Here is a 12,925-nt window from a genome sequence, read left to right on the forward strand (position 1 = left end):
ACTGCTTTTCAACCTACTTTTAATACCACATACAGTGATCTGAAGTCACTGCCATCTGGTTCTCGATCACATGCTGAATCGTAATTCATTTGGTGTTGACGCTGTCACGCGTGAGGGTATGACTTTACACGGGAACTGAGAAGTGGAGGCCAGCCGGGGGCCCCGTCAGAACTCACCTTCACAGAATGCAGGGGAGAGCGCGCCGTGTTCCTCTCAAACCCTCTGAGCTAGAGCAGAGGTGGGCAAACTGTGCTGAGAAGGGCCAGCGAGTAAATGTTTCAGACTCTGGGGCCTTGGCATGTCTGTCACCACAGCTCAGCTCTGTCTTTGCAGCACAGAAACGAGCCGTAGGGAGTCCCCTGGCGGTGCAGCGGTGAGGACTCCGCGCTTCCACTGCAGGGGGCGCGGGTTCGGTCCCTGGTCGGGGAGCTGAGACCCCACGTGCCGCAGGGCATAGCTAACCATCCTCCGATCTGCAGTGGGTCTCATATTTGCCTTTTATTTGACACTTTCCCCGTGCGTATTTTACACAGAAAGCGTCTCCATTTGTTAGAGTCAAATAGTTGAGTACATCACTGCAAAAATAAGTATTTCATTGAAATGCACTATTTTGCATCAAAGAGGCTACCTTTTGTTTGTAGAAAAGGTCCCAGAGAAAGTGTTGCTTTATTCTACTCCGCTGGTGTTAATTTGGCCCATCTCATTTCTGACTCTGTGATCACTGATTTTCTTATTATTAGAGTTGTGTAAGTGACCAGTGAGGAGATGCAAATATAGTTAACCTGCCAGCTCAGATAAAAAATAGAAAAGTGGGGCTTCCCTGGTGGTGCAGCGGTTGAGAGTCCGCCTGCCGATGCAGGGGACGCGGGTTCGTGCCCCGGTCCGGGAGGATCCCACGTGCCGCGGAGCGGCTGGGCCCGTGAGCCATGGCCGCTGGGCCTGCACGTCCGGAGCCTGTGCTCCGCAACGGGAGAGGCCACGACAGTGAGAGGCCCGCGTACCGCAAAAAAAAAAAGCAAAGGGGGTGGGATGAGAAATGATACAGACACACTGGAAATAATAACACGAGGTAAGAATGGCACTGGTTTACCGCTGAACAGGTATGCATTGCTCTGTTGGTGCTCTAAGTAATGATGGTAATTACCACCTAATCCAGAGAGAAGACCTTAACTCACTCTGGGCTGGGTGGAAACAGCTGCTATGGATTGTAAAATGTACCATCGACTTAATACTAGGTTTGCTTCAAAAAGAGAAAAGAAAAGGAACTTACTACTTTAAATGTAGGCATTGATAGCAAGGCACATCACAATTACAGACAAGTTAAAATGTAATTTATGACAATAACACTTCTTAGCCTTCATGAAATGTGGCCATTTCCTTCTCTATCCCCTGGATAAACAGGACATCAGGAAAGGATTGTTTATTTCTAGATGGCAGTAAGTGACTTCAGTTTCGACCAGGGCAATTTAGACTAGTAAGTGGTGTTTCTCCACCTTGTAAATTATATAATAAATGAGTAAAAATGGCTTTAAAATGGCTGAAGGTAGGTTGTAAGAAAAACATGGGACCTCGCTATTGGGATTATTGGGAAATGTTTAATTGTAAAAAAGCAGGTAAGCAGTAATCAACAGGTAGGTACTCTTTACACTTTTGTATCTTTTAAAAAAATTTGTATTGAAGTATAGTTGATTTACATGTGTTAATTTCTGCTGTACAGCAAAGTGACTCAGTTATACATATAAATACATTCTTTTTTATATTCTTTTCCATTATGGTTTTCCCCCAGGATATTGAATATAATTCCCTGTGCTCTACAGTAGGGCCTTGTTTATTACCCATTCTGTACATTTTTGTATCTTTTTTATTATACCTTTACCCTTTTCTACTCAGCCAGCCAGGGGACTGGCTGTGTTCCCAGATACTAGTTACGGAGAGTGAAATGAAACAAGTCCTCATTTATTCCAAGAAGAGATTCACTACATTGTGGCACTTTGCTTTTAAAATGGCTCTGTGAACAGGTGAAATATTAGACTCACAAAGCCACGTGAGAGCAGAGATTATACATTAAAAACGACGTTAAATTTCCTTCCCAGTCCATATCTTCACATCCTTACTTTGGGGATCTACTCTGCCCTCCCTGTGAGCAAACATTTTCTTCTCGAATCAGCTTTGGTGCAGCAGGAAGAGCCCTTGGACAGGAGGACAGTGACATCGGGACTTCGGTCTTGGCGTGGCTGCCACGCTGAGAGGGCCTGGGAAAATCCTCACGTCTCCCTTGGTCAATACAATTTCTTCTTCTTCTTCTAACAACTTTGTTGAAGTGTAACTGACATACAGTAAACTGCATGTATTTAAAGGGTGCAATTTAAGTCTTACAAACATGTACACACATGAGCAGGGTGCCACATAAATACAGAACACCCAGTTAAGTCTGAATTTCAGATAAACACTAAGTATTTTTTTTTTAGTGTAAGTATGTTTCAAACATTGCATGGTACATACTTATACTAAAAATATTCTTTATCTGAAATTCAAATTTAGTTGGCGCCTTATATTTTCACTTGCTAAATCTGGCAACCCTATCCATGAAATATCACCACAATCAAGATAAAAAGCATATCCATCACCCCCAAATTTTCTCACCCGCCTTTGGAAATTCTACCTTTTCCAACTCCCTGCCCTTTCCTACACCCAGGCAGCCACTTATCTGCGTTCAGTTCCTATAAACTAACTTGGATTTTCTACAGTTTTATATAAATGGCATCATACAGCATGCACTCTCTTTTAAAAAAATTTTTTTATTGAAGTACAGTCGATTTACAACATTGTACCAATCTCTGCTGTACAGCAAAGTGACTCAGTTGTACACATATAGACATCCTTTTTCTATATTCTTTTCCATGATGGTTTATCACAGGATATTGAATATAGTTCTCTGTGCTATACGGTAGGTCCTTGTTGTTTATCCATTCTATATGTAATAGTTTGCATCTGCTAATCCCAAACTCCCAGTCATACCCTCCCCTGCCCTTGGTAACCACAAGTCTGTTCTCTATGTCTGAGTCTGTTTCTGTTTGGTACAACAGATAACTTCATTTGTGCCGTATTTTAGAGTTCACATATAAGTGATATCATATGGTATTTGTCTTTCTCTTTCTGACTTACTTCACTTAGTATGATCATCTCTAGTTGCAACCATGTTGCTGCGAATGGCATTACTTCATTCTTTTTTATGGCTGAGTAGTATTCCATTGTATATATGTACCACATCTTCTTTATCCATTCCTCTGTTGATGGACACTTAGGTTGTTTCCATGTCTTGGCTATTGTGAACAGTGCAGCTATGATCATAGGGGTGCATGTATCTTTTTGAATTATAGTTTTGTCTGAGTATATTCCCAGTAGTGGGATTGCTGAGTCGTATGGTAGTTCTATTTTTAGTTTTTTAAGGAACCTCCATACTGTTCTCCATGGTGGCTGCACCAACTTACATTCCCACCAACAGTGCAGGAGGGTTCCCTTTCCTCCGCACCCTCTCCAGCATTTGTTATTTGTAGACTTTTTAATGATGGCCATTCTGACTGGTGTGAGGCAATACCTCATTGTAGTTCTGATTTGCATTTCTCTAATAATTAGTGATGTTGAGCATCTTTTCATGTGCCTACTGGCCATCTGTATGTCTTCTTTGGACAAATGTCTATTAAGGTCTCTGCCCATTTTTCTATTGGGTTCTTTTGTTGTTGTTGTTGAATTGTATGAACTGTTTGTATATTTTGGAGATTAATCCTTTGTCAGTTGCTTCATTTGCAAATATTTTCTCCCATTCTTTAAGTGGTCTTTTCATTTTGTTTATGGTTTCCTTTGCTGTGCAAAAGTTTGTGAGTTTGATTAGGTCCCATTTGTTCATTTTCATTTTTATTTCTATTGCCTTGGGAGACTGACCTAAGAAAATTGGTACGATTTATGTCAGAGAATGTTTTGCCTAACAGCACGCACTCTCTTTTGTCTGGCTACTGATGCTAAGCATAATTATTTTGAGGTCATCCATATTATTATAACACGTACCAATAGTTTATTCTTTTTTACTGCTGAATAGTATCTTCTTGTATGGATATGCAGTAGTTAGTTTATTCATTTTCCTGGTGATGGACTTTGGGGTTGTTTTCAGTTTGGGGTGGTTACAAATAAAGCTGCTATAAACATCTGTGTGTAGATCTGTGTGTGGACATATGCTTTCATTTCTCTTAGGTAAATACCTAGGAGTGGAACAGCTGGATCATACATTAGGTGTATTAACCTAAGAAACTGCCGAACTGCTCCCCAAAGTGGTCACATGCTTTTACATTCCCACCAGCAGTGTCCTACTGAGAGCTTCCTCCGCAGCCATGCCAAAACTTGATAGAGTTGGTCTGAACTTTTGCCCTTCTAATAAGTGGGTGGTGGTTATCTTATTGCAATTTTAATCTGCACTTCTCTATGACTAATAATGTGGAGCATCTTGTGCTGATTTGCCATCTGTATATCTTCTCTGATGAAAGGGCCAACTCTTTTGCTCAATTTTAATTGGGTGGTTTTCTTATGGAGAGTTTGGGAGAGTTATTTCCATATCCTGGATACAAGTCTTTTATCAATATGTACTTTGCAAATATTTTATTCTAGTCTGTCATTGTATTTTTATCCTAACAGTGTCATATGACATCGCTTATATGTGGAATCTAAAAAAAAAATGATACAAATGAACTTATTCACAAAACAGAAACAGACTCACAGACATAGAAAACAAACTTTTGGTTACCAAAGGGGAAAGGCGAGGGGAGGGATAAATTAGGAGTTTGGGATTAACAGATACACGATACTGTATATAAAATAGATAAACAACAAGGACCTACTGTATAGCTCAGGGAACTCTGCTCAATATTCTGTAATAACCTAAATGGGAAAAGAATTTGAAAAAGAATAGATACATGTATATGTATAACTGAACCACTTTGCTGTACACCTGAAACTAACACAACATTATAAATCAACCATAGTCTAATATAAAATAAATTTTTTTTTAATATTTGAAATGGGAGACTTCCCCGGTGGTCCAGTGGTCAAGAATCTGCCTTCCAATGCAGGGGACGCAGGTTCCATCCTTGGTCGGGGAATTAAGATCCCACATGCTGCAGGGCAACTAAGCCCGCCGGCCACAACTACTGAGCTCGTGCGCCTCAAGGAGAGAACCTGCGTGCCTCAAACTATAGAGCCCACATGCTCTGGACCCCGCGCGCCACAACTAGAGAGAAGCCCGGCACCTCAGCGAAGACCCAGTGTGCCGCAACTAAGACCCGACGCAGCCAATAAAGTTAATTAAATAAATATTTTTAAAAAGAATGTAAAAACTTATTTTTAAAAAAACAAAAAAACTTTTAAAAATATTTGAAATAAAAATAAACAAATAAAAGACTATCCTTTCCCCACTGAATTCCCTTTGCACCTGTGTTTTAGTGGTACACACACACACACACACACACACACACACACACACACACACACACACAGTGTTAGTTAACTGGGTCCCTATGTAAAATATATTTCTTACTCTGGGCTGCAGTCAGAAAACTTTGAATGCCGCTGATGTAATGGTCACCTGAACTACTTTTTTTCCTCTCTGCTTTGGTCTCTTAATCATACTTCTCACTTGTACACATTCAGTCCTTCCTACTTCCTCCATTTTCACTGTTCCTCTGAAACTTCATTTTCTGTGGAAGCGTATCTGTCATCACCTCAGGACACCATTGCTTTCACTGCCTCTTCAATTTTTCCCCCGTCTCTGTCGTTCAGGAAAGTGATGAAATGCTTTCTTTCTCCCCGCCAAGTTTATATAACGCTCTGTGTAATGCACACCCTGCCCTTTCATTCAGCATGTCTTCTGGTTTGCAGCTGGTTTGCAGCAAACCACTTCCTTTTCCACTTGTTTTGCTTTCTTGGGAGGCATCATGGTGCGGGAAAGAGAGAACGGGCCGCACTTCATCTGAATTCTATTTCAGACCGGGTTTGTCACTTTCGTCAAAAGACTGCTTCTCAGGCTCAGTGTCCTTATCTGAAAAATGAAGCGACATCTAACGACTTCGTGCCGTTGTTGTAAGAATTCAGAGCTCTTGTACGTAGGCTATGTAAGCCGTGTCTATACGTGAACCTGGCACATAGCAGATGTCTGGCGGTGGCTATTATCCTATTATCTACCTTCTACCCATTTCTGCTATTTCCGTCACCTTCTGCCCTGCCCTATCTTCCTCTCTGCTAATGCTAATATACAAGATTAGGCCTGAGATAACTAAATGCGATGCCCTGAACCATTATAGTGAGAGATGTTTAATGATATTACACAGGAAGCATCATGGTGCCAAACAGATGGACATCAGATTTAATCTTACTCTAAAAAACAAGACTCTTCTTCCACAAAAGAGACCTTACAGTCTTCTTCCCATTGTCAAGGTGGACAGAAAAATACTCCTCTCTGAAGAGAACACGGCGGGAGGGAAAAATTAGGAGTTTGCGATCAACACATACACACTACTATATAAAAAATAGATAATCAACAAGTATAGCACAGAGGACTATACTCAATGCTCTGTAATAAACTATATGGGAAAAGCATCTGAAAAAGAATATACCTATCTATCTACATACATAGACAGATCTGAATCACTGTGCTGTACACCTGAAACTAACGCAACATTGTAAATCAACTGTACTCCAATATAAAATAGAAATTAAATTTAAAAAATAAAGAGAATACTACTACTAGAAATGCTAACCATTCAGCTAAGAAAGCTGAAGCTAGAGCTTAAAAGACCATTCCCCAGAACCTAAAATCTCAAAATAAGAGCACTATGTGATTGCCGACGGGGGCGAGAATATTCTAACTTATTCCAGATAAGAAAATGTGGACATGAAAAAGAGATTCAGACTGGACACTGTTTAAGAGCTATAATCTTTTCAGTCCTTTGTGAAGAGGAACAGGAAACTGGGAACCTACTCTATATGTGTTACGTTTTCTGCATTAACGATAAAAATAATCCAGGAGCCACACTATGAATTTCTAGGTTCCTAGCCTCGGTAGACCCTACCTGATGATCAATAATTGAATTTCTGGCAGCCAGTATGGTGGTTCGATTTTTGCACTCTATCACCACTTTAATAAATTTATTCATTTTCATTTATACACAGTAAGCGTCTAGCTGTTCTCCACCATAATTAATTTATTATTATTCATCCTAATTACAACTGGCGACCTGGCATAGAAGCTACAGGTCAAAAGTGTTTAATCAATACCTCCTTGCAGAAACTTAGTTAAAAACCCATCAACTGGGTATTTGGATATTTGGATATTCTAAGAAAATATTCACCTGAGTTTTAGCAGGTCTGGCGCTGCACTTTTCAATAGTAACCACGAGCCCAAGCGGCTCTGGGAGCTTGTTAAGGGTCCAGTCCAAAGTGAGACAGGCTGTGAGTTACAGACACAGCTCAGATTTCAAAGACTTAGTACCAAATAAGGAATGTAAAACATTCCATTCATAACTTCTGACATTGATTTCATATTGAAATGATAACCGTTTGGATTGACTGGATTAAATAAAATTTGTTATTAAATTGATTTCACCTGTTTTAACTTTTAAAACGTGGCTGCTAGGGGAAACTATACTCAATATCTTGTAATAACCTATAAGGAAAATAATCTGAAAAAGAATCGATATATATGTGTGTGTATAACTGAATCACATTGCTGTACACCTGAAACTAACACAACATTGTAAATCAACTATACCCCAATTAAAAAACAAAAACAAAATTGTGGCTACTGGGACATTTTGAATTACATATGCGGTTTGCATTTGATTCCTATTGAACGGTGCTGGTGTGGAGTTTGGAAACCTGTGAAAATCTATGGTATGTAAGCTGGTGGATCATTATAAGCGAGGCTCGTGGGGACCGGGGAAATTGTTGCAATGTTTGCTAGGGAGGGCAAGGTCGTCAGGGCACATAACTGGCTGAAGAGTCAGACAGGCGTGGTCCAGAAGGGTCTGTTCAGACGACCAAAAAGAGATTGCAGCGAGCAACCGCATTTCTGCAGGGGAAACGCCAGCGGCTTGGCTCTGCGGCTGTGGGACCACGCCCGTCCCTGCACCCACAGTTAGACGCGTTGCTCATCCCTCAGACCTGTCGCCCAGGTTTCTGTGCCTGACAGCTCACACCTGGATCCTTTAAAGTGAGATCACCCTCCCGACAGGACACGTACATGCTCACGGCCTGAGAGCATCTGCGTTTTCACTCCATGTCATACTCATGTTAGGTCCCAGGATGCCTCTGAACGAAGCAGTGAGCATATGACAGATGGACTGTAGCCAGTCTAGGTGGGGACAAACAGAAATTCCCAGGGTCTGCAGTCGCTGGGACCAAACAGACACAAAAGGATCATAAAGACAGAAGGTTTTGAAGTCACACTGATATGCTCACATCGGCCTATTATCATAGACTGAGAATGACGTAGAAATAAACAATGTGTCAGGCATAGCAGGTCAACGTCCTGGAAGCACAGAGATACCGGAGTCAGAGGGGCAAACGGACGGCGCCCGCGTACCACAGAAGAGGGCGGAGGGGTCTCCTCTTGGGAGGTACAGCTCTAAAGAGGAGATGGAGGATGGTCAGGCTATTTAAGAATATAGTGATTGTATAATAATAATATAGTTGTCGTCAGTAAACTGTATTTGATAGACTCACAGACACAGAGAACAGACTGGTGGCTGCCAAGCGGGGGGGGGATGGAGTGGGAGTTTGGGGTCAGCAGAGGCCAACTACTGCGTAGAGGACGGAGGAACACCGAGGTCGTACTGCGCAGCACGGGGAACTATAGTCAATACCCCGTGATAAACCATCATGGGAAAGAATACGAAAAAGAGTATATATCCATATCCACATATATTATATATATATAACTGAATCACTTTGCCATACAGCAGAAATTAACGCAACATTGTAAATCAACTGTATCTCAATAAAATAAATTTTTAAAAATTTCATGAAGTCACACACACACGCAAAAGAAATGCCGTATTTGAGATTTCCAGCACTTTCCATGTGAGATCACCTGACACACGACTGCCTGATGCTCCACACACACTGATACATAAGCATCACGGGCCTGTTGCTGGGACTCGGGTTTTTATCTGTACAGCGGGTTTAACGGTATCTACGTGACAGACTTTTATAAGAATTAAGTGAGATCATCATAAACTTAGAGCAGGTTATGAGTCTGAGTCAGTAAGTGTTAGATGGTGATGATAATGGTGAATCGATACATACCTTTCTTTAAGAATCACTAGTCTACGTTCATTTTCACTTATAATTTTTATACGTGTTTATGAAATGGATCCAATGTTGACTTTTTCTTACAGCAAGTAATTAATATATGAAACCATATTTCATTGTTTTAATCCAAGAGTACGCTTTATTTCATGAACTCCATTCTTGGTAAATCCTTGCAACACATTATAATTGAAACAATAGTGCTTAAAAAAATTTTGCTCTGGTTACGTAGCCAGGGCTCAGGGAACCTTCACTAAATCTGTGAATGAAGTGAATTGAGCAGTGTTGCATCAGACATTCGATCATCCTATAACTTCTGTCTGCTCTGAGTCTACAGGGATGGTTCACTGGTAAATGTTGAACTACCGGCTCTCAGAATTTATACCAATTCCCGCCATGTAAATATTGCCACTATGGCCAATTTCAAACTACCAATCTGATGTCAATGAATGCAGAGTTGGAAAGAACAGCAGCGTCACCTGTGGACTTATTAAAAATGCAAAATCTCAGGCCCCACCTCACACGGTCTGAAACAGGAACTCCGAAGGTGGTGCCAAGCTCTCCGTGTCCTAGCAACCCCTGCAAGCCAGTCTGATGCCTGCTGGGGTGTGAGAACCACTGCCTTACACCAGGCTGTTGTTTCTGAGGGAGCAGAGGGGTTCAGTTACTTCTAACATATGTTGGCTAGTGTGCTGACACTAGTCATGTTGGTGTTTTGATTCTTTTTTTTTAATTTTAATTTTATTGGAGTGTAGCTGATTTACAGTGTTGTGTTAGTTTCAGGTGTACAGCAGAGTGATTCAGTTATACATACACATATATTCATTCCTTTTTAAAGATTCTTTTCTCATATAGGCTATCACAGAACATTAAGTAGAGTTCCCTGTGCTCTACAGTAGGCCCTTGTTGGTTATTTATCTTATATATAGTAGTGTGTGTATGTTCATCCCCAGCTCCTGATTTACCCCTCCCCTCCAAGTTTCCCCTTTGGTAGCCGTAGGTTTGTTTTTGATATCTGTAAGTCTGTTTCTGTTTTGTAAATAAGTTCATTTGCATCATTTTTTAAGATTAGATTCCATATACGAGTGATATCGTATGATGCTTGTCTTTCTGTCTGACTTACTTAGTATGATCATCGCTAGGTCCATTCCCTTTGTTATAAAGCAGAAACTAACAACAACAAAAAGGTGTGGCACATATACACAATGGAATATTACTCAGCCATAAAAAAGAATGAAATGATGCCATTGCAGCAACATGGCGTTTTGATTCTTAGGGCCATCTAAGAGCCTTTGAGCTTGTAACACATATTCCTGGAATCAAGAAAGGACCCCAAGCTGCTGCTCCCATGGGAAGATGGGAAAGGTAACCCATCTTCCAATATTTCATGTTTCAGCTGCTGTTCAGAGGCTCTGAGAGTGAATCGTTAAGTGCTACTGGTTGTGATTTCTGGTGGCTTCTGCCGTGGAGACCAGGGCAAAATTCCCGTGTAAAATAAAGAGATGTCCTGTTGCATTAGTGCATATATCAATCCACTTGGGTTGCCCGTAGCTTTGGCAGTCCCATTACTACAGCCCTAAAGCCAGCTACTGCACCCACAGTATTGGCCGAGAGGCACACACTTGCAGACAGTTCTGGGGCTTGGGACTGGTCAGCAGGTGTAACCTTGCACCCTTAGGTAGGGCTCCCTCGCACTGCTGCTGTGCATACAACTGCCAGAACAGTCGCAGCAACAGAAGCGCATTCTATTTTTGGACAGGTCTAATTATTCTTTCTTCTGTTGAGCTGAAATCTGCCTTTCTGTAACAGTCCCACATTGGTCTGAAATCTGAATCTCAGTTCCTAATCCTTCTCTCAGGGGACCATCTGTCAGACACGGGAAAAGGCTCATACTAGGTTCTTTTGCAAATCGGGCTCTCCAGTTTCTTCCGGTGTTCTTCGTGTGACATGATGTCAGATGCCTCCCCACCCATTCATTAATGTCCCCCTTAAAACGTGGTCCTCATCACTGAAAACGATGCTACGTGTGACCCCTTGTCTGTGGAACAGAGACCTCCGTGATTACGCGAGCTTTGTCAGCAACCAGGCTCACCTCTGGGCTCCCTCACCCTGAGTTTACAGTCAGCTACAAACTCCACACCAACCAATCACACCACGATTTACCGAGTCTTTACCTGTGTTACTGAACTTTTAACCCAAAGTGCAAGGTTCATATTTCTTCCTGTCAAATTACAGTCTTGTTCACTTCAGCCCTAATTCTAAAATATTGTCGTTTACAACCCAAACTGTCATCTAATTTTCACTCTCTCTCTCTTTGCCCAGGTTGATGCCTTCTGCAAACCTCACAGTGTGCTTTTCCTCTATTCAAACCACTCAGAAAACTGTTGAACAAAATGAGCTAACCCCTACCCCCCTCCCTCGATCAATTATTAAACAGCAAAGCTTGAAACTAGAACAAAATGTCCAAGTGAAGTGCCAGTGAAATATTGGCTCTCACTCGCCAGTTTTACCTCAGTGTGTTTCAGCTGAAGTAGCCTGAGAAATAAAAATGCTGCAGTCACTGTAGATAATTCCTAGGGAACATTCAGAATCCCTGGCAGCTATTAAATATGTGAAATACATACCCACATTCTTCAATGTGTGCAGAAAAAGACAGTTTAGGAACGGTATAGAATAACTAAAAGCTTTAATCATGATCCCAGATTCGCTGAAGGATTTAGTGGGTGGGTATTGATACTATACTGGAAAACATGACTACAAAATTTGGGTTTTTCCTTCGAGTTAATTACTTTTGTGTCTGTGAAAATTACTCCTCAAGCGGCCCCTTAGATCTATGAAAATTGAAAATTATAAAGAAAGATTTTATAAAGACATTCTGCTTAGCATAGAGTAGAGTTTATAGGTTATATGAAGAAACATATTCCTAAATTCTATTTATGAGCTGTATAATCATGTGAAATGTGAAGCTGAAAGCAAATAGTATCAGGGTCACAAATACCATAATTCAGTTCGGGGGACGGTTTCTGAAATGATATCGGATCTTTTTTTTTTTTTTGGCCACGCCATGCGGGATCGTAGGTCCCCCACCACGGATGGAACCCACGCCCCCTCCAGTGGAAGCGCAGAGCCCTAACCACTGGGCTGCCAGGGAGGTCCCAGAGGGCATCTGATCTGATACCTTTAGACCACCCGGAGAGGAAAGATTAGAAACTAGGCTTCTGTTGACACGGGTGAAGCCACTGCTGCGGAAGGGGTGTGCGTGTGTGACTTTTTCATTTTTAACATGAACGACCCTGGTGAATCTAGCACCACAGAATTTTACAATAATTTTTGATGAAGCAATGCTGACATAACATGGCACCAAATGTTCCTGTTTATTTTGAACAGTCCCACATTGGTCTGAAATCCCTCGAAAGTAATGTTGTGTGCTGTTGCATTACTCCTTACAGGAAAGCAAATGAACTAACACGTTGGAGTAGGTGGTCAGTAGTCCCAGGTCTGTGATGAGTACTGAGGGGCCACAGCTTCTTCCCAGTAACCAAAACATCATACTTAAATGTTTTAACAATGAGGG

At 41.4% G+C, this 12,925-nt stretch overlaps 2 protein-coding genes across 7 annotated transcripts in view; one reads left to right on the forward strand and one right to left on the reverse strand.

The window, feature by feature from the left end:
- The window catches only part of FNIP2 (folliculin interacting protein 2), a 218,059-nt gene that overhangs the window by 186,173 nt on the left and 18,961 nt on the right, over window positions 1-12,925 (forward strand). For 5 of the 6 annotated variants that reach the window (XM_067035451.1, XM_067035449.1, XM_067035455.1 and 2 more), the window contains one exon: window positions 11,674-11,848. The exons of the other annotated variant lie outside the window; for it this stretch is intronic. In XM_067035451.1, coding sequence (XP_066891552.1) covers window positions 11,674-11,833 — 160 coding nt within the window. In that variant the 3' untranslated portion in view covers window positions 11,834-11,848. Of the gene's footprint in view, window positions 1-11,673; window positions 11,849-12,925 lie in introns of those variants that run through there. 6 annotated transcript variants of the gene reach the window in all.
- The window catches only part of SPMIP2 (sperm microtubule inner protein 2), a 103,702-nt gene that overhangs the window by 70,301 nt on the left and 20,476 nt on the right, over window positions 1-12,925 (reverse strand).

The sequence above is a fragment of the Kogia breviceps genome, chromosome 6 (assembly GCF_026419965.1).
Source record: "Kogia breviceps isolate mKogBre1 chromosome 6, mKogBre1 haplotype 1, whole genome shotgun sequence".
Lineage (NCBI taxonomy): Eukaryota > Metazoa > Chordata > Mammalia > Artiodactyla > Physeteridae > Kogia > Kogia breviceps.